This window comes from Pyxicephalus adspersus, chromosome 10 (assembly GCF_032062135.1).
Source record: "Pyxicephalus adspersus chromosome 10, UCB_Pads_2.0, whole genome shotgun sequence".
NCBI classification, from domain to species: Eukaryota; Metazoa; Chordata; class Amphibia; order Anura; family Pyxicephalidae; genus Pyxicephalus; species Pyxicephalus adspersus.
The window spans coordinates 28,872,759-28,895,025 of record NC_092867.1 but is presented as its reverse complement, the minus strand read 5'-3'; the positions used below and the strand labels follow the sequence as shown (position 1 = coordinate 28,895,025).

Genomic DNA, 22,267 nt, shown 5'->3' with positions numbered 1-22,267 from the left:
GTAGAGGAAATTGTAGAGAGGAGAGATTCAGTGGTAGAGGAAATTGTAGAGAGGAGAGATTCAGTTGTAGAAGAAATTGTAGAGAGGAGGGATTCAGTTGTAGAGGAGGACAGAGATATTCAGTTGTAGAGGTACAGCAGTGAAGGACAGAGAGATTCAGTTGCATTAGGATCAGTGCAGTATATTTCCTACACAGGGTACAGTCATTATTTGGCCAGGCCCGCACTGTCTGTCTAGCAGTGACCCAGAGAACACATGGGGGGGGGGGGGGGTGACAGCTCCCTGTAGGACATGTTGGATATCTCAGTCCCATAAGGAATAAGGCCCAGGAGATGGGGTGAATATTTCATGACCGATCAGCCTTCCTATCGCCTATAAGTGGCACCTTGAGGTCTGTGTGCTGCTCAGCCCGGCCAGCGATTTGACAAGGACCCCGACACCTCTACACAGCAGTGACACCATGACTCCTGCACGATCCTCTGGTCCCGCTCATCCGCGAGGCATGCCGGGAATGGCAAACGTCACTTCCTCATGTGACTGGCTATCTTCATAATTCCCTAATATCTCCTTACTGATTCCCCTGGGTAGTGTGTGCTGTGTTCTATCTAAATTATATTTTAAAATCCTATAATAAATTTGTTTTTGATGTGGCGGAACTGTGAGGGGACAACGGAACGCTTGCGAACGTCTTTTGTTTCCGCAGGGAACAGTTTCTAAGGGCACACAAAAATTGTGCTTTGCGCGCATGCGTAGAGCGACGGCAGACAGGCAGGCAAGATGGTGGCTACCAGAAGAGGCACGAGGTTAGGCACGCAGGAGGAATCAGAGAGAAGCAATAGGGATCAGGTAATGTGTGGGAGATGTGTTATACAGGGGAGGCTGATCTAGGCTGCATGGTATCGTACCGATGAATGGCACAAGCTCCTTAGAGAGACCTCGTGTAATTACAGGCTGACTTATTGCAGTGTGTGTAAAGCAATATAAGGAAGTCATATATGTGTAATTGTTCTATTATATACAAAAAAGAAGCCAGATATTATTTCTGATCTTCCATTGGATGAAACCACCCATGGTACATCATCAATATCTGGTTACAATGTATTCCTAGGATTTTATAAAGGATAGGAGGATCCACAAACTGATCTTGGGGCCTCTTCCCACCAGAGCATTGCATTAATGCATGTGTTTCCATGTAACACAAAACATGCCTTGTGTAGGGTTATCTTTGGTTTTTATTAGCACCCCAAACACGCTTTTCCAAAATGCTCTGCTTTTAAAAAGAGCAGCGTTAGAACAGCCAATTTAAATGAATGGCCATATGTTTTCCTAAACACAGCACTTTATCGCAGTGAGGGAAAAAGGTCCACACCTTGTTGGAAGTTCTTGTAATGCAGTGCAGGGGACAGTGTAGGAGAAAGTGGGAACAGTTAGACCCTCCTCAAGTTTTTATTGATGATGTTCCCTTGGGCATATTTACCCCGGTATTTGTACTTTTGATCATTATCTCTGGGAATGTGAGTTTTCTTCAAAACAAAGTGTTTGCTTTTCTTCAAACTCCCTAATCCTCATTGCGACAGAAAATGGAGAAAAAAAATCCAAATACTAACCTAACTCTTCCCCTATCCAAAATGTATAGGAATATTTATATTCTCTTTTTACAACATATTCCAGTCATGCAAGTAGGATAAGGGTGGCTGATATGACAATTTATTACTGAGTCTCACTCCAAGGGATGAGAAGGAATAAACGACAGTGGAGAGTTGTACAGTGTGTGAGGCTAGCGGTGTGCGTGTATAGCTTAGCGATTTCAGGCAGGCAAGAATTCTCCCCAACCACTTTTAGCTAGGTACTCCACCCAGAACTTTTCAGCAACCACCCGGCTGTTTTTGGGTGGTTACTGATGAGTTGGGTCACAATACAGGGGCCACCACCAGATCTGTAATCTGTTCACCAAACTGGTAAACTACTGCTGCATTTAGTTTTCACTTTAATTTTCATACCTAAAACTGATATAAATTATGTGCAAAATGAATAAAAATAATCAATTGTTTACTTTTTACTCAGAGGTTGTTAAACATGTATTTTTTCTCAGGCTGCAGTGGAACTTACTACAACAACTTCTCCAAAACCAGCACAGAAAACAATTAGAAGTGACTCTCCATCACAGGACAGTGGTAGGATTAATAAGGATCAGGGTAAATCTACAGTATCAATTGGCAGCCCCACCAAAGATGATTCCAGAAAGGGTCCATCACAGGTGGTCACCCGCAGTAGGCGTAGGAGTGGCCAGTCAGATGCAGATATATCAGAAGCAGAATCTACTACATCAAATTCTTCCACAAGAATTAGGCGAAGCAGAAAAAGTCTTGGAAATATCACAGACTCCACTAGGAAATTAGGAATCCAGCTATCTGTCATCACCGAGCCCATCTTGGAGTCTAAAGAAGATGAAGAGCTATCAGAAACTGAATCTTATTGCTCATCTGTTTCTACTAGGGCTGCCAGGAGGACACATGCAAGTGCTACACGCTCAATCAGAACAAGAAGTAGGAAGACCGCTTTGATTTCCGAACCAGACTTTGATAATTCTGAGGCTGAATCAAACTGCTCTTCGGTTTCAGGTTTGCAAAAGTCTTCTGCCAGATCAACAAAAAAATCTGAAGCAACCCGTCCAGTTCCTGGTAATAGTGAATCTCAGAAAGAAGAGATATCTGAAGCAGAGTCTTTTAGTTCTGATTTTGTTTCTCAAAACCGGCTCAGACGTTCTAGCAGGAGAGTTCAGAGAAAACCAAAGTCAGGTGAAGATAGGAATTCTGGTGAAACTAGCAGTCAAGAACAAGAGTCACCAAAAAAACAGAGGTATAGTTTACGTGGAGCAAAAGATTCTGAGCATTTGTCCCCTGGGAAAGAGGAGCAAATCTTGTCCACTCCTCGGAGTTCAAGGAATCGAATTGTAAGTGAAACTAGTGAAGTAATAATACTTTCAGACAGTGACTCTGAGAGTAAGAACCTCTCTAGCAAAGCTTCACACGAAGAACAACCTAAAGAATCTTTGAAAGAACAAGCTAACTTGTCTGAAGACCACAGTTCAGTTCTGGACCAAAAATTGCCTAAAACATTTCAGTCAACACAAAGTGATTCCGATGAGGTGGTTGATCTTACAGAAGAGTTGTTGGATGGGCCACAGCTTACAGAGCAGGATGAGGACAAAAGCAATGCTGACGATGACAATAGTAAGACAGCTGAAGTTGAAGAAAATGTGAACATTTCATTACTGATTGATAATGATGAAAGTGAGGAAGAAATAGAAATAGAGAAGAAAGAGATTCAGGAAGAAATGGGGGAGGAAAGTGAGAAGGAGATGGAGGAGGAAGAAGAGAGCCAGAAAGACTCTGTAAAAAAGGGAAAACTTAAACAGACTAAAACTAAACAAATACAAGATTTGGTAGATGATGGACTTTTTGTTATCGATACAGATCCTGGCTTGAATTCACGTAAAAAATATTATTTAGATAATGATGTCGATGACAAAGCATCTGAGAAAGAACCAAGTGAAAAGGAAGAACTCTCTGAGCCTGAGGAAGACCTGTCAGAACCTGATGAAGAGAACCAGGAAGAACTGGAGGAGATGGAGAAGGAGAGCGAGGATGAGATGGAGGAGGATGAGATGGAGAACAAGGAAGAGCTGGAGGAAGAAGAGAGCCAGAAAGACCTTGTAAAAAAGGGAAAACCTAAACAGACTAAATCTAAACCAGTACAAGATTTAGTAGATGATGGACTTTTTGTTATCGATACAGATCCTGGCTTGAATTCAAGTAAAAAATATTATTTAGATAATGATGTCGATGACAAAGCATCTGAGAAAGAACCAAGTGAAAAGGAAGAACTCCCTGAGCCAGAGGAAGACTTGTTGGAACCTGATGAAGAGGAGGAAGATTTCATTGATGAAGAGGTGGATGATATTGATGAAGAAGATGAATTATTAAACAAACCTAAAAGAAGCTTGTAAGTCTATCAGCTGTGCTTAACAAACAATATTGTAATGTTTTGTTTTTTTTTTTTAAACACCATATTTCAATACTTGTAAAAACTCCTGTCGTTGAATTCTTTGTATCAGTATGACAGCCAAAAAACTAGCATTTTCAGAAGGAATGGTCAGTAATATTGGGCTCTATAATTTTCATGATGGATTGCTTTTTATATTTGCAATGTCGTTTTTACCGGCAGAGGAGCAGGTATTCTACATACTTCAAGGTGTGTTGCATACCCGCTTCCCCACAACATGCTGTGGTTACTGTCACCGGTATATACAAGCTAGCTTGTGGTAGCAGTATTCAACCTTTAGATCTGAATATCGAAAACTGTCCAGGGAGAAGCAGATCAGCAACATATCAACACATTTGCAGCATAAGGGTCAGTATATTAAGGTCTTTTTAAAGAAGGCTATTTGTGAAAGACTTGTTAGCAGCAAGGGCATCATAGGGATAAAAAGAAGACTTCTGTCCTAATAATGCCTTGGGATGAATAGGACTCAATTGTGATTTTTTGATATGTAATGTTTATTGCCATTGACCACCAATATCGCATTCTTTTTGGACTTCTTTTCCAGAGAGCTATCAACTAGTATAGACACCGGACTGAATATTAAAAAGTTGGGTGGTTTATATATCAGCTTTGATGCTGAAAAATCAAAACCTGGTTCAAGCTTGCTTAACAAAATGAAAAAAGAAAGTAAACAGAAAGATGAGGTAAGTTTTTTTGGTTTTTCTCATTATTAATTTGGCCTTCCATAATTTGGAAACTAAGTTTTTAAAAAAAATATTTTTTTTGTTTACAACAATTTAATACAGGGTTTTGTGAAGGTAAAGAACATACCAGACACCACTTCTCTTCAGACACTTGGATGGGCTCAAAAAATAAATCTTAAGCCCCATTTTTAGTCAACTATGGCTATGGTCACATGACACTCTTACATTAGGTCTTTTTTTTTTTTTCTTTTTCATTAACATTCAGTAGAGTTCTTCTTGTAGTTGTTCATATCACTGTCTGCCTGTGAGATGTGGAAAAAAACTGTTTGCTCTCCTGTGGGTTTGTTTTAATGGATTAGAAAACCCAAAGTAATGACATCAGGGGTGGCCATGGACCAGTGAGTGCAGGTGCTACTACAGCTCCTTATCAACAGACCCCTGAAAAGAAAGCAACATTGCCAAGAAACCTTGATGCCAGATTTAATAAAGTATATCTGAATTCACATAGTAAGATATATTTAGATCCTACAGGGTGAAAGAAGGGCTGAGGAAAAATTCATTACTGCTCAGAGATGAACCATCTACATTCTCTCTCTTTTTTTTTTTTTTTTTTTTTAATAATACAATTGTCATTTGTAATAACTATATATATGCCTGGATATACCCAGGATCTATTGTTGTACCTTTAACCTCTATTTTTGCTCAATTTCAGCTTCTAAAAAAGAGTGTAATTACACCTGACTTTGAGAAAAAAGAATCTGCCCCACCATATAGAGAGTCACTGAAACAGCTTAAAAAAAAGAGAAAAGTAAGTGGAAGTGTATGTTTAATTTTGTATGTTTTTATAGCCTAAGTTATGTGGCTACATTGTCAATAAATGTATAATTGATTTGTAGATGGAACGTGAGAAAACAACTGGAAAGGGGTGGTTTGACATGAAAGCTCCGGAAATGACCGAAGAATTGAAGAACGATCTGAAAGCTTTAAAAATGAGATCAGCCATGGACCCCAAACGCTTCTACAAAAAGAATGACAGAGAAGGCTTCCCCAAATATTTCCAGGTACTAATAAGGCTTAAATCACTGGGCAGTTATCGTGTTCATCAAGAAAGGCAAAACAAATAATAGATGTAGATTGTTCTGGGGGAGCACAGGCCAGGTTACCAGTGTATATGGGTCTATGAAGAATAATGGTTTTGGTTTCCTTTCTAGGTTGGAACAGTGGTGGATAGTCCTTTAGACTTTTACAATTCCCGAATTCCCAAGAAACAACGAAAGAGGACAATTGTAGAGGAACTTCTTGCGGACGCTGAGTTCAGAAGGTAAAACTTTTTAAAATGTTGGTAAATGTAAACTAACTTCAAAGTGGATGGAGTGGATTTCTCTACTAAAGATCAGTGGAACCCTAGGGTTCCTCCAGAGATTGCCATGTGTTCCTTGAGCATGGTTTGATTCTCAGGTCAGTTTAACAGATGCCAATGGTCTTTTTGAGTATCATTCTTCACACTGGCCAGAAATATAGGAGGCATTCTTAGAATTTTTTTTTTTGATCTTTCACTGTAAGTGTACAAATCATTTCTGATTCTAGTTTTGATTACTGTTTTACTACTGCAACTCGATTTCTTATTTTGTGTTTACATCTTGGAGAATCCAAGTGTGATACCATCCGGCAAAACTGAATGACCAGTTTTTAGTAGAATTCTATCCCCTTTCAGACACTATATTTCCTACTATAAATGTAACATTACATATTTTTTTCCCATTCCAGCTACAATAAAAAGAAGTACCAGGAGATCATAGCAGAAAAGGCTGCCCGTGCCGAAGGCAAAAAGAACCGCAAGAAGAAGAAATTCCGGACATAATATCAAGCAGCGTTCCATTTTTGTAATACTTCTTAAATGGTGTACACAGGAGTACATAGCGTAATGATGTCTTGAATACCATTCACCACATCGCTGTGATAAGGACAACAAACCTAAGTTTCATTAGGATTTGTACATAAGTGCGTGTGAGCAAATATGTTGGAGAATTAAAAATATTGCACACAATCATTGCAAAATGAAAATCCCTTGGACTGCTTGTAGTGGAATCCAGCCTTGCTTATTCTTCTGAATCTATGTATGAACTCATTGATCAAATGTTTTTTAAATTGCCCACTTTATAAAAGCAAGTTGTGTCTAAAGCACATTCAATTAACAAAAACACAAAAGCTGATTAATCATTACAGACATTATGGTGGTATGGAATAATGTACATACTGGTAATAACTTTTCATTTGGATATTGGATATTTTATTTGTACTGTTGGCTTTTTTCTGTACATGCTAAATTCTAATTCTAAATGGTGTATGGGATTACATCCCCTGATTTCTTTTTAAATCAGAAGTGTGTATTATAAAAGCCACAGTCAACTACTGTCTTGACTTAAAGCCTTTAAATATGTACAGCTATATAAAGATTTACAAGTAAGCCATGCCATTAAATATATGAATGGATTAGCTATATTAAGATTCCAAAATTATACCAACTGCAGTTTTTCAAAATAAATAACTTTAAGGGAATGTGTATTGTGTTTGTAATATTTCTTGTCTAATGAGGGAAAACGCAATTGCACCTTCCGGTTGAACTACTGCTCACATGAGTATTGAAAAAAATTTTAGGTCTCTAGCATAACACCTCTTTCTACCAGCATGCCTCAGTTTTTTGTTTTTTTTAAGTATGTCCTAGGAGGATCGAGGTCTTTTAGAAGCTCATCTGTATGGAGAACCTATTTCTACTAGCATGCATTGTTTGTCCCTTTTGATTAATGAAGGTTGTGCATTGTTGCATGTAGTGGTCTCTCGCTTCAGCTATCTGGATGGCCTAACAGCTTTGTGTCCAGACACCGCTGTACTGAATGATTCAGGGCTATCCTGGAAATGACCCTTGGTCACTGGGGTCGGCTGAAAGGATCTATCCAGATTCTGTGGAGTACTTGTTAGCCACAGAGTGCTTTTTCATGCTCAAAGCTGTGACTGTTGTCTTTTCACTTGCCCTGTTTCTGAATACACATTTAGGTGAGTAGCTAATTGGGCCAAACTTAGAGGATCCCTCTTGTCTATTTTCCAGCTGGGGATAAATGTTTGCGAATGATCACTTGTCATCTTCTGGGTGGACTGTCACACCGGTACATTCCAGGCTCTTTTTTCTGCCTTACAGAGTAGAGAAATCATTTGAAACTCTATGAAACTTTGACTTTCTGTTTCTGCATGCCATTAGTAACTTGGTCACTTCCTGCTGTCCTGAGGAGCTCTCAATCTTTTTGGGGAAAAGTTAATGGCATATCAATATGATTTTGGAATTTGGGCAGAGCCTGGAATGCCTTGAAGAAAACCCATGCAGAAAGAACATACTCCATATAGATAGTCCACTGTCGTCAACAATATAAAACTATGTCAAGGTAGGTAGGTTTGTTCCTAAGTTGAATTTGTATGTAAGTTGGAACAGTCACATTTTTTTAATAAATGCAATTAGGACAGATGTTTGTCTCAACATTTTATTAGGCAACATGGTGTCAGTTGCTGTATAGAATCCTCACTGTGAGTTAATCACAAACAAAGCAAGAAAAAAAAAGCCTAGACATTCATGAAATTCCGGAGCAAGCTGTGCTTTGATATGCAAAAAGAAACAACTGCAGAGTTTGTCTTTGTCATTAAGGAGTTTAAGGAGGATGGAGCCCTTAAGATCACCCACAACCTTGGCTGTGTTCACCAAAAGACTTCTGCACGTCATGCAAACCGCCTCCCCTCTGCCCCGTCCTGCACACGAGCTAGCAGGGAAGCCCTTTTCGTATCTAGGAGGCGTCCATATGTCGGGTGTCCTTAACTCGGGGACTACCTGTATGCAGGGCTGTCATAACATAGCATGGTGGCCTTTGCAGCATTAGGTCCCAGATTCAAATTTCAGCCAGAACACAATCTGCATGGAGTTTGCAGGTTCTTGGGGATTTTTGGGAAAAAAACCAAGTTTAAGTAAATTTTTCTAGCTTCGATCATGGACATTGGCTGTTAAGTTCTCCTTTAGCATTATCTCATTAACCTTAGGTACCTAAAGCCCAGGAGAAGGTGGAGAAGTGTTTTTCCACAATGGAGGGATACAAGCCCTGGCTGCTAGAATTAAATATTTCACTACCGAGTTAGCATAACTTATGGGGCCATTCATGTAGGTTCAGTAGAAAAAATGCCAGGTCCAGGCACGTCATGCACTGCTAATTTCTGACACACTCTTCTAACAGTTGACCAGAATACAGTAAATTGAGGACATGACCAAAAATTGTGTAGTAAAGGGCCAATATCCCCGTTACACCTCTAACTTAATCTAGAAACTTCTGGTAAAAAAAGCGGTGAAGCTTATCAGGGGTACGGTACCACCTGGTTATATCATAGTACATGGAAACGTGATACAATTCCACCTGAAGTCGAATTCAGAAGGAGTATATAGTAGAAAGAGCACGTCTGGTGTCGCCCTGACCTGGCTTTAATGTTATAGCTCTGTTTAGCCAATGTGATTATGATCATTGCAGGGAAGGGGGTTACTAATTAAAAATTCCCAATAAACTTGGAGAATCTGGTCCCATGTGTATTGGAATTTTTGCATCAGGATTTACAAAGATCCTATAAATGGCTTTCTGGTGAACAATCAACTACAGTGCTTTTAAAAAACTCATATTAAAAAGAATTAAAAAAACAAGAAACTAGCCTGATAGGAGCTCCTACCAAACATGCTGACTACTTGATGTTTCAGTGTTGTTGTATTGATGATGTCTGCATAGATATTCTTTTGCACAACATCATCCTAGTTCAGCCTTTCACAACCTTTTTATCCATAAAGAACCAATAATTGTCAAGTCTTGGGGGACCCCTACTAAAATCACTTTATTGAAGGTCAGTATGCTTATTAAATTAGTGGCCAGTGTAAAGAATGCCCACTACCGTTGTGGATGGAATAACACCTTCTGTGTTCTCCCCGGCCCCTTTTAGCTGGGTGCACCACTCGGCCCTTTTCAGCAAACACTTGTTTTTGAGTAGGGACTAAAGAGTTAGGTCACAATACAGGGACTGCCACCCGCCTACAATTTCTTCCCACCCAGCTTAAAAAAACATTCTGAGTTGAGTACTGACCTTCATATGAAAACATCATTGGAGTAGCTGGCTCTACTAGGTTGTGTTGGCTCCATTATTCAGCCACCATTTGAGGAACCTCTGGCGATCTCTGGAGAAACCCTGGTTAAGATTAACTGTCCTGGACCGTTATTTGGCTTATATCTACACCTCCTATACTATTTGTAATATTGGCTGTGGAAATGGCACTAAAAATCTGTGCTGGAAAATTATCTGGATTCTCTTGAAATATGTTCTCATGGGTAAAATAAATAACCATGGCTTGTATTATGAGTGTGATAACACAAATACCATGAATTATCCACTCCAACCTACTTCTCTTTCCAGTGTCCTAAGAAAAGGCCCACAACACTGGGCTATAATGTGAAGACCAACAACGTATGTGTATGATAGTAAGAAGGTGTGGTTGTGCTGTGGGAGTATTAGATTGTAAGCTCATCTGGTTCAGGGCGGGTGGGAAAGGAGCAGTGTTCTCTGTATAGCACTGTATAACTATAACACAAAGGATTATTATTCCCTGTACAGTGCTTTGGTATATGTCAGAGCCACATAAATTTATATCAGTAGTGTGTGGCTGTGGTGGGGACATGAGAATGTAAGGGTGATATTAAAGGTATATTGTTCCCTGTACAGCACTATAGTATATGTCAGAGCCATATCAATGCATAATAATGGTGTGTGGCTGTGATGGGAGTGTAAGGGTATTATGAGAGTGTAAGGGTATTATATTGTTCTTTGTACAACACTGTGGTGTATATCAGAGCAATATTAATGTAACATAATAGTGTGTAGCGGTGGTGGGGACATGAGTACATGGGTGATGTATGATTGTTGCCCACTATACAGCACCATGGTATATGTCATATCAATGTGTAATAATAGTGTGTGACTGTGGTGGAGAGAGTTTATGAATGATGTAAAAGGATTATTGTTCTTTGTACAGCACGCTGTTATATGTCAGAAATATATGAATTATTAATAACAATGTGTAGCAGTGAGATCAATATTGTGCCATCCCCTCTCATGCAGACTGATATAGATCATTGTTCTTTGTACAGCACTGCGGTATATGTGAGAGTCATATCAATGTATATTAATAGCAAGTGGCTGTATTGGAGGCAATAGATTGTGAGCTCCTGTGGTGCACAGACTGATTTGTAATGGTTGTTGTTCTTTGTACAGCACTATAGTATATGTCAAGTCATATCAATGTATAGTAATAGTGTGTGACTGCTGTGAGGACATTAGAGTGTAAGCTCCTGTGTTGCACACTGATGTATAATGATTGTTGTTCTTTGTACAGCAATGTAGTATATGTCAGAGTCATATCAATGTAAAATAATAGCAGGTGTTTGTATTGGAGGCATTAGAGTGTAAGCTCCTGTGTTGCACACTGATGTATAATGATTGTTGTCCTTTGTACAGCACTGTGGTTAATGTCAGAGTCATATCAATGTAAAATAATAGCAGGTGTTTGTATTGGAGGCATTAGTCTAAGCTCCTGTGTTGCAGGCTGATGTAAATTGTTCTTTGTACAGCACTGTGGTATATGTCAGAGTTATATCAATGTATATTAATAGTGTGTGTCTACAGAATGTAAGCTCCTGTGTGGCAGAATGCTGTAAAATGATTGTTGTTCTTTGTACAGCACTATGGAATATGTCAGCACTATATATTTGTACAATGTTTCTAAATGTAATATAAATATCAGCATTCTATACTAGTGACTACTTATACAGCTTTATGGATTATAAATCTCCCTCTGCATATTATTTGTAATTTAATTATTTTATTTTTGTTACTTTTTGCTTTATTGTTATTTCTCTCTCTTGCCTTGCCTTTGACAGACGACAGAATCAGGAAATTGTCATTCTAATTTCTTGTTTAAATAAAGTTGTGTAAAACAAAAAAAAAAAACACACGCAGCGAAGACGATTTTCCGAAGCCCTGTCATGACGTCATTCATTAAAGCCGAAAGAAAAGCGAGAGATCTGTGTTTGCTCCGCCCTGTGTATCTTAGCTCCGCCCTCGGTGAGTCAGGCCACGGGCCGGCTGGAAGCGCAAGTGACTCGTTTCCTTTTATAACAGAACCGCAGTGACAGGCCCGAGCTGCCGCCCCGCGTTCCCGGAGAGACCCGGACATACCTGAGAGCCTCGTTAGCCGCCGCGTTATCCTCGTACCCCGCCCGCCGCCCTGCTGCTCCCCTTATGGCGCTGAAAAGAATACAGAAGGTAAGTGTGTCATGGGGTCGCCCCGCGAAACAATGAAGGCCGCCCTGGTGCCCTGTCATCCTCATACCTTGTCATGTAACAGTGACCCCTGCAGGCCGACACGAGTGCCCCTCCATGTTTGGGGTAATTCACACCAATGTAAAGTTTGGTAAGGTATTTTTTTTTATTTCTGACAAATCCACACTTTATTATCACCCTATTTCATTTATTAGTTTTCTTATCGCTGAATTATAGGATTTCCCCCTAGCAATGGCCTAAAAAACTCTAGTCTAATTTAATCGTACCAATATTGTATTTTATATATCATGTTTGGTGAGTATTGTTTCCTTGACAAGGTGACAACGCTTTCTGAGTTGTCTCTAAATGAAGGTGGTGTTGTCACCCCTTCCATACTCCAAGCTGCATCATGGGAGGATGTTCATATGGATAGATGTGTACACTACAGGGAATTACTACAAACCTATTGAATATATATTGAGAGTTGTCTATTTTGTATTGAATATTGGTGTTTACACTGTGCTGACCCCTTACCATTAATGGATCAGAGACCCCCAGATTCAGTCCCATGTGAGTACCTCACCCAAGTAGCCATTTGTCCCTGGGATTTGTTTTTAGACCTTGTCAATGTTGTCACCCTAATAGGTCTATATTTACACCTCTGGTAGTTTGTCCCCACCCATATACTTGTTATGCCGGAGTGATGTGTAATGGCCCCTTTGTTTTTAGGTCAGGATCCAGACGGGTGTATTGCTGTTTTCTGTATACGAAAACAGTTTTCTTTGTTTGTAAAATCTGAAAGTAAAAACCTTACCGTGTGTCACAAACACATTGCAGGCCATAGGAGGAACTTGTTCTGTCTGCGATTTCTTCCAGCAGATCCACTGCCAGTAAGGGGGAAGGCTCAGATCTTCTGATTGGTTGATTGAAAAACCCAGCACATGTGTATGATATTCTGCCCTGATTGGGTTTTTAGTGGATCACACAGGCTATGACTTGTGTGCTTGTGATTGATTTTTAAAGTGCAACTAAACCCTCTACTCAAACTCCTTTATGGCAGAATGGTGATTGGTGATCTCCTCTCTGCAATAAAATATATCCTTACTTGCCTGAACTCTATTTTTTTTTTTTTTTTTTTTTTTAAACTCTCACCTATCTTATTTCCAGCGCTGCCCTCTTCTTCCTCCTCTTCCTGGTCTCAGTCTTTGGCCATTCTGATTGGCCAGGCAGGGAAGACTTAAAGTGTACCTAAACTCAGAAATTTCACTTTATATGAAACGTTAGACAACACTTTTATGCAAAGTAAAAATTCAGTTTTTTTTTTTAAAAAGGGTGCAGCACTGCCCCTTAATTCTCGATTGCCTAGGCGATCGAGAATGAATGGGAGCGCAGGGCCTCCTGGGGTACCTACGTCACGCATCCCGGCAGGCTCTTTGGTGCTCCTTCTATGCATGCCCGAGCATTTCAGGTATGCGCAGAAAGAACACTTTTGACAAAAGGAAAAAAAATTGCAGGTCTGCATGCACAGCGAGATCGGCACGTTTTTTCCCCGCCTGGGCCGGGTGACATAGGAAGAAGAGGAGAAGATGGCGGTGCTCGAAGACGGATGCTGGGATAACGCAGAACCTGATAGAAAACACCTCTGGATGGATTAGACTGCCCTGCGGGATTTAGGTGTATTTTTGTTGTTTTGGGGACTTTAGAGTTTAGTTCATCTTTACCTCCTGTATGGGGGGTCATTAGTCCAGAAAGCTGGGGTACAGCTTGGCTTTTTTTTTTTTTTTTTTTTCTCTGGACAAGAGAGCAGAGCGATCAGACAGGTAACAATGTTTTACTGCAGATAGAACATCACCTGCCCTTTCTGCAATATAGCCCGGTCTGATCATTGATTTTTAAAAGTGGAACTTTATTTCCACTTTAACACTCCATCCAATCAATAACCCTGAAATCAGTGGTGTTCAGTCACCTGCTGCTTTCCCTTTAAGTTTCACGGTTTGATCAGGTGAGAGGTGGGATGGGATGTGAATATCAGCCCAGGTGTATGAGGTCGTTGTGATTCTAGAAGGATGATGCAAGGGAAAGGTAAGTGCGTTAACCCATGGCAGAGTCGGGACTATTGATTGATCTGATTACTTGTACCATACATGCCATGTGACTGACCTTTGTGACTTATATTAGGTAAGACTGCTGGGCCTTGTGGAAATTTTTATGAAAGGTAATAATACAAGTGAACAATAATACCAGCTATGGGCATTGTGTGTCCCAGGACTCGTCTTTCCCCCGTATAATAAGTACTGTTCTGTATCAGTATCTAAATATTTGATTGAAGTTGGATATGGTAAGTGTTCTGGAGTACATTGCCTCTCCTGGGTAAGGATATGACATTCCTTCAGTTTGTAAGTTACCCCTCCTTCTATAGTCATTCGCTCTCACAGCTTCCTCATGCCTTTATTGCTGACTATCACTGGAACTCCTTCTGCCTGGAAGCAGCCACATTATTCTCTATTGGCTCATGAGATTCCCTACTACTTGTGAAATGTTCAGCAAACAGTAACCCCTTATTAGCTACAAACACTGAACCCAGCCTCCTGTGCTCCTGTATAGGGAAGAGGGTCACTTACTGGGGGTTTGTCCATAGGAACCCTTCATTGCTGGTATAACCAAAAGAAAGGATGTTGTTGGGGTGGTTGGTTGATGATTTCAATAATTTTCTTTAATGTTATCGACAACAAATGTATGAATAGATAATTATTCCTAACCTCCCAGTTTGTGTGTTAAAGCTTTACTGCAGGCACACACCAAACCACACAAAAATCAGCTCGTCTGTGTGATAATACAAAATATTTTATTGACATTTAGCCTAAACTGAATGACCTCTAGTTTGCTTAGGCACTGAATATGATGAACATTTTTTTAAAATTCTTTATATAATTTTTTCTGTTCTATTTTGTTGCCAAGTCGGTGCATGCCCTCTAGGAATGGCTGGATGGGATTTCTCAGGGCAGTGTTTTGAGGGTGAAAACAATGCCTGTGTAATGTGTATAGAACAGACACCTGTTGTCATTTACAGTATAGGACTGATTGGATTGGCCATCATAAAAAGCTGAACTGCAGAGTCTGAACTAAAAGAAACCAGAAACACCGTGCATAGGGAGGGTTATCAGCTTGTACTTTCACTATCTTAGCTGCCAGATCTGCAGGAATTGTTTACAACATATCCACCATTCCGTATAAGGGTTTCTGCTGGGTTTTTTTTCCTATTTAGAAATGGACATTCAGAACCTGAAAAACTGGTTTATATTTACCATGATTGTGAGGAATAGTTGATGCTGAACTACTGCAGTAATAAATATACCATTGATAGGACTAACCAATGTTGTCTTGACCTTCACTGGTAAAAATTCCAAGATGGTTTGTATATTGTATTATACTGTTTACACAATGCAGTATATTCAGTAGGGCAAGAGACAGCAAAATCTAACCACCATGTGGATGAGGGAACTCATTGGGTTGCAAGGGAATATAAGGGGGGGTTAGTAATGGGACAGGTTAAATATAATATGTGCATTCTTATTCTCTCCGGACAAGGGTCCAATGAAGGGTTTTCATAAGGTGATTAGTTAAGAGTCGCTCACACAGAGAGCCAAAAAGGTCATTGGTGACAGTGGTAACTGACGTTTAAGGTACAAATTGCTCAAGGAACCTCAACAGCTGCTAGAGCACTGTTGGGGGGGCACCTAAATTACTTTCACGTCTTCAACAAACACCGGCATAATTACTGTTAGCATAGTGGTCAGTGGAAATTATTCATCTCCCATTGCTGGACAGTTGGAAGAATGTCACCCATACAGATAGATGGCTGATACGATTATTGGTGTCAGTAGTAATGGACCTGAGAGGAACATTTATGTAGCCATTGTTTCTCATTTTGCTTTGCTGGCATTTTGAGGGAGGAGGTGGGGGACTCGGGTCCCCATACAGTAACAATTTTCTTATTGCAGTCCTCTAATTTATCTTGATTTTAAAATGTGTCTTGGTAAAATTAAAAAAAAGAAACTTCCTGTTTGATCAAGCACCATATTGTCTTTTCAGGTCTTAACGCTCAAGCAGTATTTCCGTAATTTCAAAAAATAAGTTGTTGTAGTAATCACACATCCCAAGTGAAATTACACAAATGACAATAAAAGCTGTAAACACATTATAAATAAAAAAAAAATTAGTGACTTTTTATTATTATTTTAATATTGGTCTATCAGATAAAAAACAAAACATACCTAGTCAGAAATGGTAATTGCGATCACAACCATTACATCATCCAGCCGCTGAAGCTTTCAAGGAGACTGGGTTCTCTAGTAGACGGCTGTGGTCTAATTCCCCCCAATATGCCTATAGGCTTACTAAAGCATTTTGTACACTTCCTTGCACACTTGAAAGAGGACAAGTACATTTACTTATCCTCATTTGCTAGTTCCCATTTGATAACTTATACTTGTGAAGCATCTCTTCTTATAACATATCAGTTTATGTAATAATTTTGTCTCCGTTTGCCTGATGAAATGCATTTGTGCAATATGCGTTAAAAGCTTATTCTTGAGAGCGCTTTTGTGATTGGATTATCGGTTGTGATCGCAATTGCCTTCTTTGACCAGGTTTTAGGCTTGTGTGGTTTTTTGAATTGTTCTAATTTTGATTGTTCTAACAAAAATGATGTGTTATAATAATTAAACATGTATTTTGTTTATAAATAACACCTTTAAAGTCCCCTACTGCTTTTATTGTCTTTTGAGTATTTCAGAACATCTTCTTCTCTCTGGAACATCAGGGTTAAGCAATCTTCAGTCTTGATAACCCAGGAGCGTGTATTTCCTGAATTTGAGTTTTGGAAGAATAAAAGAAGCGGAAACAAGCTTAGGCTGCAGAGATACACAAAGAATCTTCTAGTTTGACCAAACTCTGACATGTAAAAGTTCCAAAAATATAGGAAAGCCGTTTGTATGCCCCAGTCCTGTGACTTGGTCAGTTCTAAAAATATTGTTACAGAATCTGATTTTATTTGTAATACCCATAGTACAGATGTCATTGTGTTCTAGTCTGATTATATGGTACACCGTACTCCTTTTATATTTACAAATGGCTGAAATCTCTGCAGGGATAGGGACGTTAGGCTGGTGTTTGGTTTTCAAAATGTTCTTTTGAAAAGATACATGGGAAATCATTAGCAAAATGTGTTTTCATAATTTTGATTATAACCAGCTTAGTAGTGGGAAAACTTAAATTCTTAGCAATTAATAAACCAATGCTTAAGCTACGATTGCTTTTGCAGCCGGAACCTCTGCCGGGAATACAAAGGTGAAATATATTCATAAATGGTTTTAGCTGATGTTTTTTTCATTATTTTAACCAATAAAAATCACACATCCCTGTCAGACAGATTAGCTTAACTCCCTGATCCATGTATCACAGTAATGCATAAACTTTCTCTAGTCTCTGAACTCTGCCAGTTTGTAAGTAATGGTCCACAAATTCTGCAATTAGACCCTTCTGGAAACAATCTGTCTCCTTGGTCCACCCCCATCAGACAGCTCCCTAAATAAAGAATTCAGCAGCCCGGGTCTCCAATGATTCCCTTCCAGCACAGCACTGTTGGGGTGCAGGGTTTTGTAGCTACCATTTATCTTTTGTTGAAATCCTTTACTGATGTTATCATTTAAAGTTGTGAATGAGGCTGTGAATACATGGAAAATAGGGCAACCTATCGCATGTAGTTCTGTTCATTGTGCATGTTGCTACAGAAAGATATGCAAAAAATGTCCTACTACCTGCTGGAATCTGAAATCTCACTGGCTGCTATGAAGTAATGGACTTTGTACATCATCAGTCTCCCTTTTATTACAATTTAGATTTGGTGCAGTCATTGATCACATGATTAAATCATGTTTGATGGATTTCTTACAGCTTGGTAAGGCTGCTTATTTTCCAGCAGTGATCCCTAATCTAAGGAGGGAGGAGGCTTCCACCACCTCCAATACATTGAAAATCAGAGCTGTATGATGCAGGCATGTGGATTGCAGAGCATTACACCCCCCTTTCCTGAATAAGATATAGTTGGCAGCACTCTTCAATCTTCTACTCGGTAATTTAGGTCAGTTTTGTTATTCTCAAGGCTTAGACAATAAAGCTGAGCATAATTACTATTGTGACACTCTAGGATTTGCAGAAACTGCTATTCTGGTTACATTACCCTGGAGTCTGTTACGTAGTGTTACTTTAAGGTGTTCAATCTGAGATTTGTAATTTGAGGAACATTTAGAGCAACTCTAAACCTTTTAGCATGGGGAAAGCCTTGAAAATACCCCCAGGGAACTGGGGAGCCCGGACATAATTTATAAGCTCTTGTACTGGTGTACAAAATTGTACGTTAGGCCAAACACTCATCTGATGATTCTCGCCTGATATGAATGGTTGGTCTCCTCTTGGACCAAAATCTGATGCGCACTGCAGTCACCTGAAGTTCTACATAGATCTGTTCTGATGGAGTCAAGAATGGACAGTGACCAATGTACATGTCAGCGGAGAAGAGCACAGTGGGGTGCCGCTCGCTTGTTCTCCCCCCTCCCCTCTTCCTAGAACAGAACGGCTTTGTGTGTACAGCACTCATTCGTTCATCAGTGACTCTTGTCGTTGGGGGCGATCATGAAAACATTTCCAGCAATGAAAATTGCACATCTGTACGCTGCCCAAATTGAATTTTGGATTTTTGTCAAATGGCAAGACTAGTGTTTTATTTAAAAATTGCTTTGCCTAAACATTTTATGCAGCCAGCCTTAATTTTACATTTAGAATTACAAATGATTTTGGCATGAAAGACCCATTTCAGATTGGTATTTGCATGTTTGGAGTTTTGTTTTCACTTCTTGATGACCTTTTGCAAAAATTAGTTACAGAATATTTAAGGGTTTTTAAAGTGGAGCCTTTGTCTCCAAATGATGTGAATTACATTTTCCACCTGCCTGTTATAAGCAAAGAGCTGCACATGTTAAACCCAATTGCAATGTGTTCTAGGACAAATTCTGGGCCACAATGATCTCCAGATACCACTGGGATGTAGTAGAGCTCTACCATTCACGCTGTATTGTTTTCAGTATATTTCATAATTTGCAGAAATGACTCATTTTAATCACATGAGTGAATAGGACAGTCAGTTCATTATTTGGCTCAGCCTGCTTTTATTTCCTGGAACATCTAGACTCATACCTGACATTGTAAATTGAAACCCATAATACTCCAAGTGGAAAGATTGCATTTCTCAGTCTTTGAAATGAGCTTTATTAGAGGAAATGGAAAGTATGTAAAGCATGCATATTTTTGCAGCACTGGATATTTGGGTGACTGTGGCCAGCTACAATAGTAACAAACTAGCAATCTCAATAGGAATTGCATTGAGTGCTGTAGCAAATGTAAATGTTAGACATCATATATTATTTACATGAATTATTGAGGAAAGCAATATTGGTTAGCAATAATTTTTTTGGAGCCACAGGCCTTCGTACATTTGCAACGCATTCCTTACTCCGCTCTGTAAGTCACATGCAAGTTAAATTGTGTAATAATCAATTCGGCAACTTTACCTTCATAGCTGGAATAGATGAGAAAATCCCATATTTTTCAGCCTTAAGCAAGTGACCATTGTTGTAAATTTGCTTCAGTTTAATATGTGTATTTAGTTACTAAACATTTTACAAGCACATATTGTGTTTAGATCTGTCTCTGTCCTTAACAGCTTACAATCTAATGCTCCTCCATGGTAATAACACTACTTACGTAGGTGCCAGATTGCCAATTCATCAGGAATAGTTGGGCAGACAGAAAACACACGCACTCCTTGCTGATGGTAACATTTTAATGCCCCAAATTTGTAAAGTAGTACGGCCAATCACGATGTTACCATGCTGTTTAGTAGTTTATACCATTTGTAAATACAGGTGATTCTATTTCCTGAATGCACCACCAATACACATTTTGTAGTAAACCATAGAAACCGTTTTTTTTGTTTTTGTGGCTGCCAAGTGATTTCTTTCTGTCTGTAAGTGCTGCACTGCATATATTTGCAGTTTTCAGGCATTGGATATAAAGTGTGAAGCCGGTAATATCCTTTCCCCACTTCGTCATGGCACTTGTAGTTGTTAGGTCATGTGCAGAATGTGTTGCATTTATATCAAAAGCAAAGGCAGAGGAATTCCTCAGTTAAAGTAACAAAATAGGAAAAAAACTCAAATCTCCAAAATGGGGACATTTTAATTCTTGTAAACATGCAGAGTCTTTAAAGTTCACATTCACCCAAACATTTCCAGATTACTAAATGTAATTAAATCGCCTTTTGAGAGAGATTCACGGGCAGACAACTGGACAGTGGTTTTACTCTATTTCCTCCTCATTGCAGAATTGGGGGCTGAGGTAGGATTAAATCTTCCTAAAGCTGTGAGGGAAATTCAGTGATTGTTTCTTTAGAATGGGGGGGGGGGGGATGCGGATATTGGAAAGATCAGAGATGAGTGGCATTGTCTCCAAGTTGGAGCATTGTTGTGCACCTCCCAGCATCACTCAGTACCTATTGCCAGTAGCCAAGAAAGTGAAGTTGGTGATTGTACACAAAGCTTCAGATTCAGGAGTTCTGATCTGCAGAGTTTTTTTTCTTTTGTCATTTCCATGAAGATTTAGATGTAATGGATAACACATTTGGCTAAACACTCTCATTGGCTGGTGTTGGGTGCATAGAAAGTCAGTGTTACAGTTCTTTCATTTTTCTGAATTCTTATTAAACATTTTTTTTCCTCCTGTTTAAGGAATTAACAGACCTGCAGCGAGACCCTCCCGCCCAGTGCTCAGCAGGACCAGTGGGAGATGATAGTAAGTTTACCATTTTTATATTTGTTTTTCACCTGTTCTATTGAAATACCCTCATGTTGTATTTTTCTCTTTGCAGTGTTTCACTGGCAGGCCACAATTATGGGACCTGTAAGTATTCTGTTTTTTTTTTTTTTTTTTTTTGTAAATAATTCTTTAGTCCCCAGGCCAGATCCAATCATGTAAAGAAGCTAGTAGAAAGAACAGTGGAAGTGGTATACATAAAATCTAAAAACGACAGTCTGTGTTTTATTAGGGGCAATGGGAAACTTCTCCATTACTTGCATCATGTCCACCTTTCATTTGAATTTGGGTATGTTGCCCCTGAACATAATGTGTGGCAGTGCTGCTACCACGACTGCCTAACAAAAAAGAGGTTCAAGAAAAAACTGACCCTTTTGGACCAATTTTGGCCTCTCAATGTAAAGGCGATTTCCAGTTAATGTAGGCATTGTCATTAGTTATACTGATATTAGAGAATTGACACCCCTCCTACATGTAAAACAAACAAAAAAAAAAAAATACACATCTGCCTACCTACCTTGTTTACATCTTGTTTGAGAACCTCCATGCATTTTCCTCTGCTCTAGTGAGCTTGCAGAATTGCCGTTTCCATTGCCTTTATTCTTTGACAGGATTCAAGCTGCGCATGCTGCCTTCACTGGTGGATGTACTGGGCCTTCACCTTCATATTACTATTTTGTCTGCAGCAACTAAGCATCTGGACAAAAGAATGAATACAGACAAATTTGTTATCTTGACTTGACTTCCAAAAAAATACCAAAACATAAAAAACCCTGTGCAGTCAGTGTATCAAAAACAATTGTAAAATGACAAGCAATTAGACTGGCTTTTTTTTTTATTTGCCCTCATTAACTTGACCAATACTATGTTTGTTTTTTTTTTTTTTTGTTTTTCTGTAAATCTGTTGTGTTCAGATTTTGGCCTGTTAGCTCACTATTTAATTTGTATTTTTTACTGTATAGACTTATTTTTATTTAACTTTGTAAGTAAACTCATTTTTAGATCTCTCCCCCCTCCCCACCACCACTACCATTTCTGCACAATATTGTCAAGGCAAAAAATGCAAAAGCCCAAATCTTTCATTTACACGGAACACAGGGAAAATAAGGTTTAAACTTCAACTGGAAAGGGCTTTTCTGCTTGGTTCCCATTTGTGTGGTAGAGAGGAGTCCCAGGATTGTTACACAGCTTTAGTGGGACCTGGA

At 39.3% G+C, this 22,267-nt stretch overlaps 2 protein-coding genes and 1 long non-coding RNA gene across 3 annotated transcripts in view; 2 read left to right on the top strand and 1 right to left on the bottom strand.

Moving 5' to 3' along the window:
- TFAM (transcription factor A, mitochondrial) overlaps positions 1-543 on the bottom strand; it is an 8,717-nt gene extending 8,174 nt beyond the window's left edge. The window contains exon 1 of the mRNA XM_072425181.1: positions 386-543. Coding sequence (XP_072281282.1) covers positions 386-462 — 77 coding nt within the window. The 5' untranslated portion in view covers positions 463-543. The remainder of the gene's footprint in view (positions 1-385) is intronic.
- Positions 544-722: 179 nt separating this feature from the next.
- DNTTIP2 (deoxynucleotidyltransferase terminal interacting protein 2) lies at positions 723-7,307 on the top strand. The gene is made up of 7 exons (XM_072425180.1): positions 723-846; positions 2,093-4,005; positions 4,610-4,748; positions 5,461-5,556; positions 5,645-5,809; positions 5,960-6,069; positions 6,516-7,307. The coding sequence occupies exons 1-7, from the start codon at positions 778-780 to the stop codon at positions 6,607-6,609; spliced, it is 2,586 nt and encodes an 861-aa protein (XP_072281281.1). The 5' UTR covers positions 723-777; the 3' UTR covers positions 6,610-7,307.
- A 4,567-nt stretch (positions 7,308-11,874) lies between these two features.
- On the top strand, positions 11,875-21,853 carry LOC140339218 (uncharacterized). The gene is made up of 3 exons (XR_011922404.1): positions 11,875-12,137; positions 20,978-21,041; positions 21,118-21,853. It is a non-coding gene; the product is annotated as an uncharacterized lncRNA (long non-coding RNA).
- Positions 21,854-22,267: the final 414 nt, after the last annotated feature.

Coding starts and splice junctions, on each gene's coding strand:
- DNTTIP2 (XM_072425180.1), top strand. CDS start 778: ATGGTGGCTACCAGAAGAGGCACGAGGTTAGGCACGCAGGAGGAATCA. Junction 847..2,092: donor AGAGAAGCAATAGGGATCAG/GTAATGTGTGGG, acceptor ATTTTTTCTCAG/GCTGCAGTGGAACTTACTAC. Junction 4,006..4,609: donor AACAAACCTAAAAGAAGCTT/GTAAGTCTATCA, acceptor CTTCTTTTCCAG/AGAGCTATCAACTAGTATAG.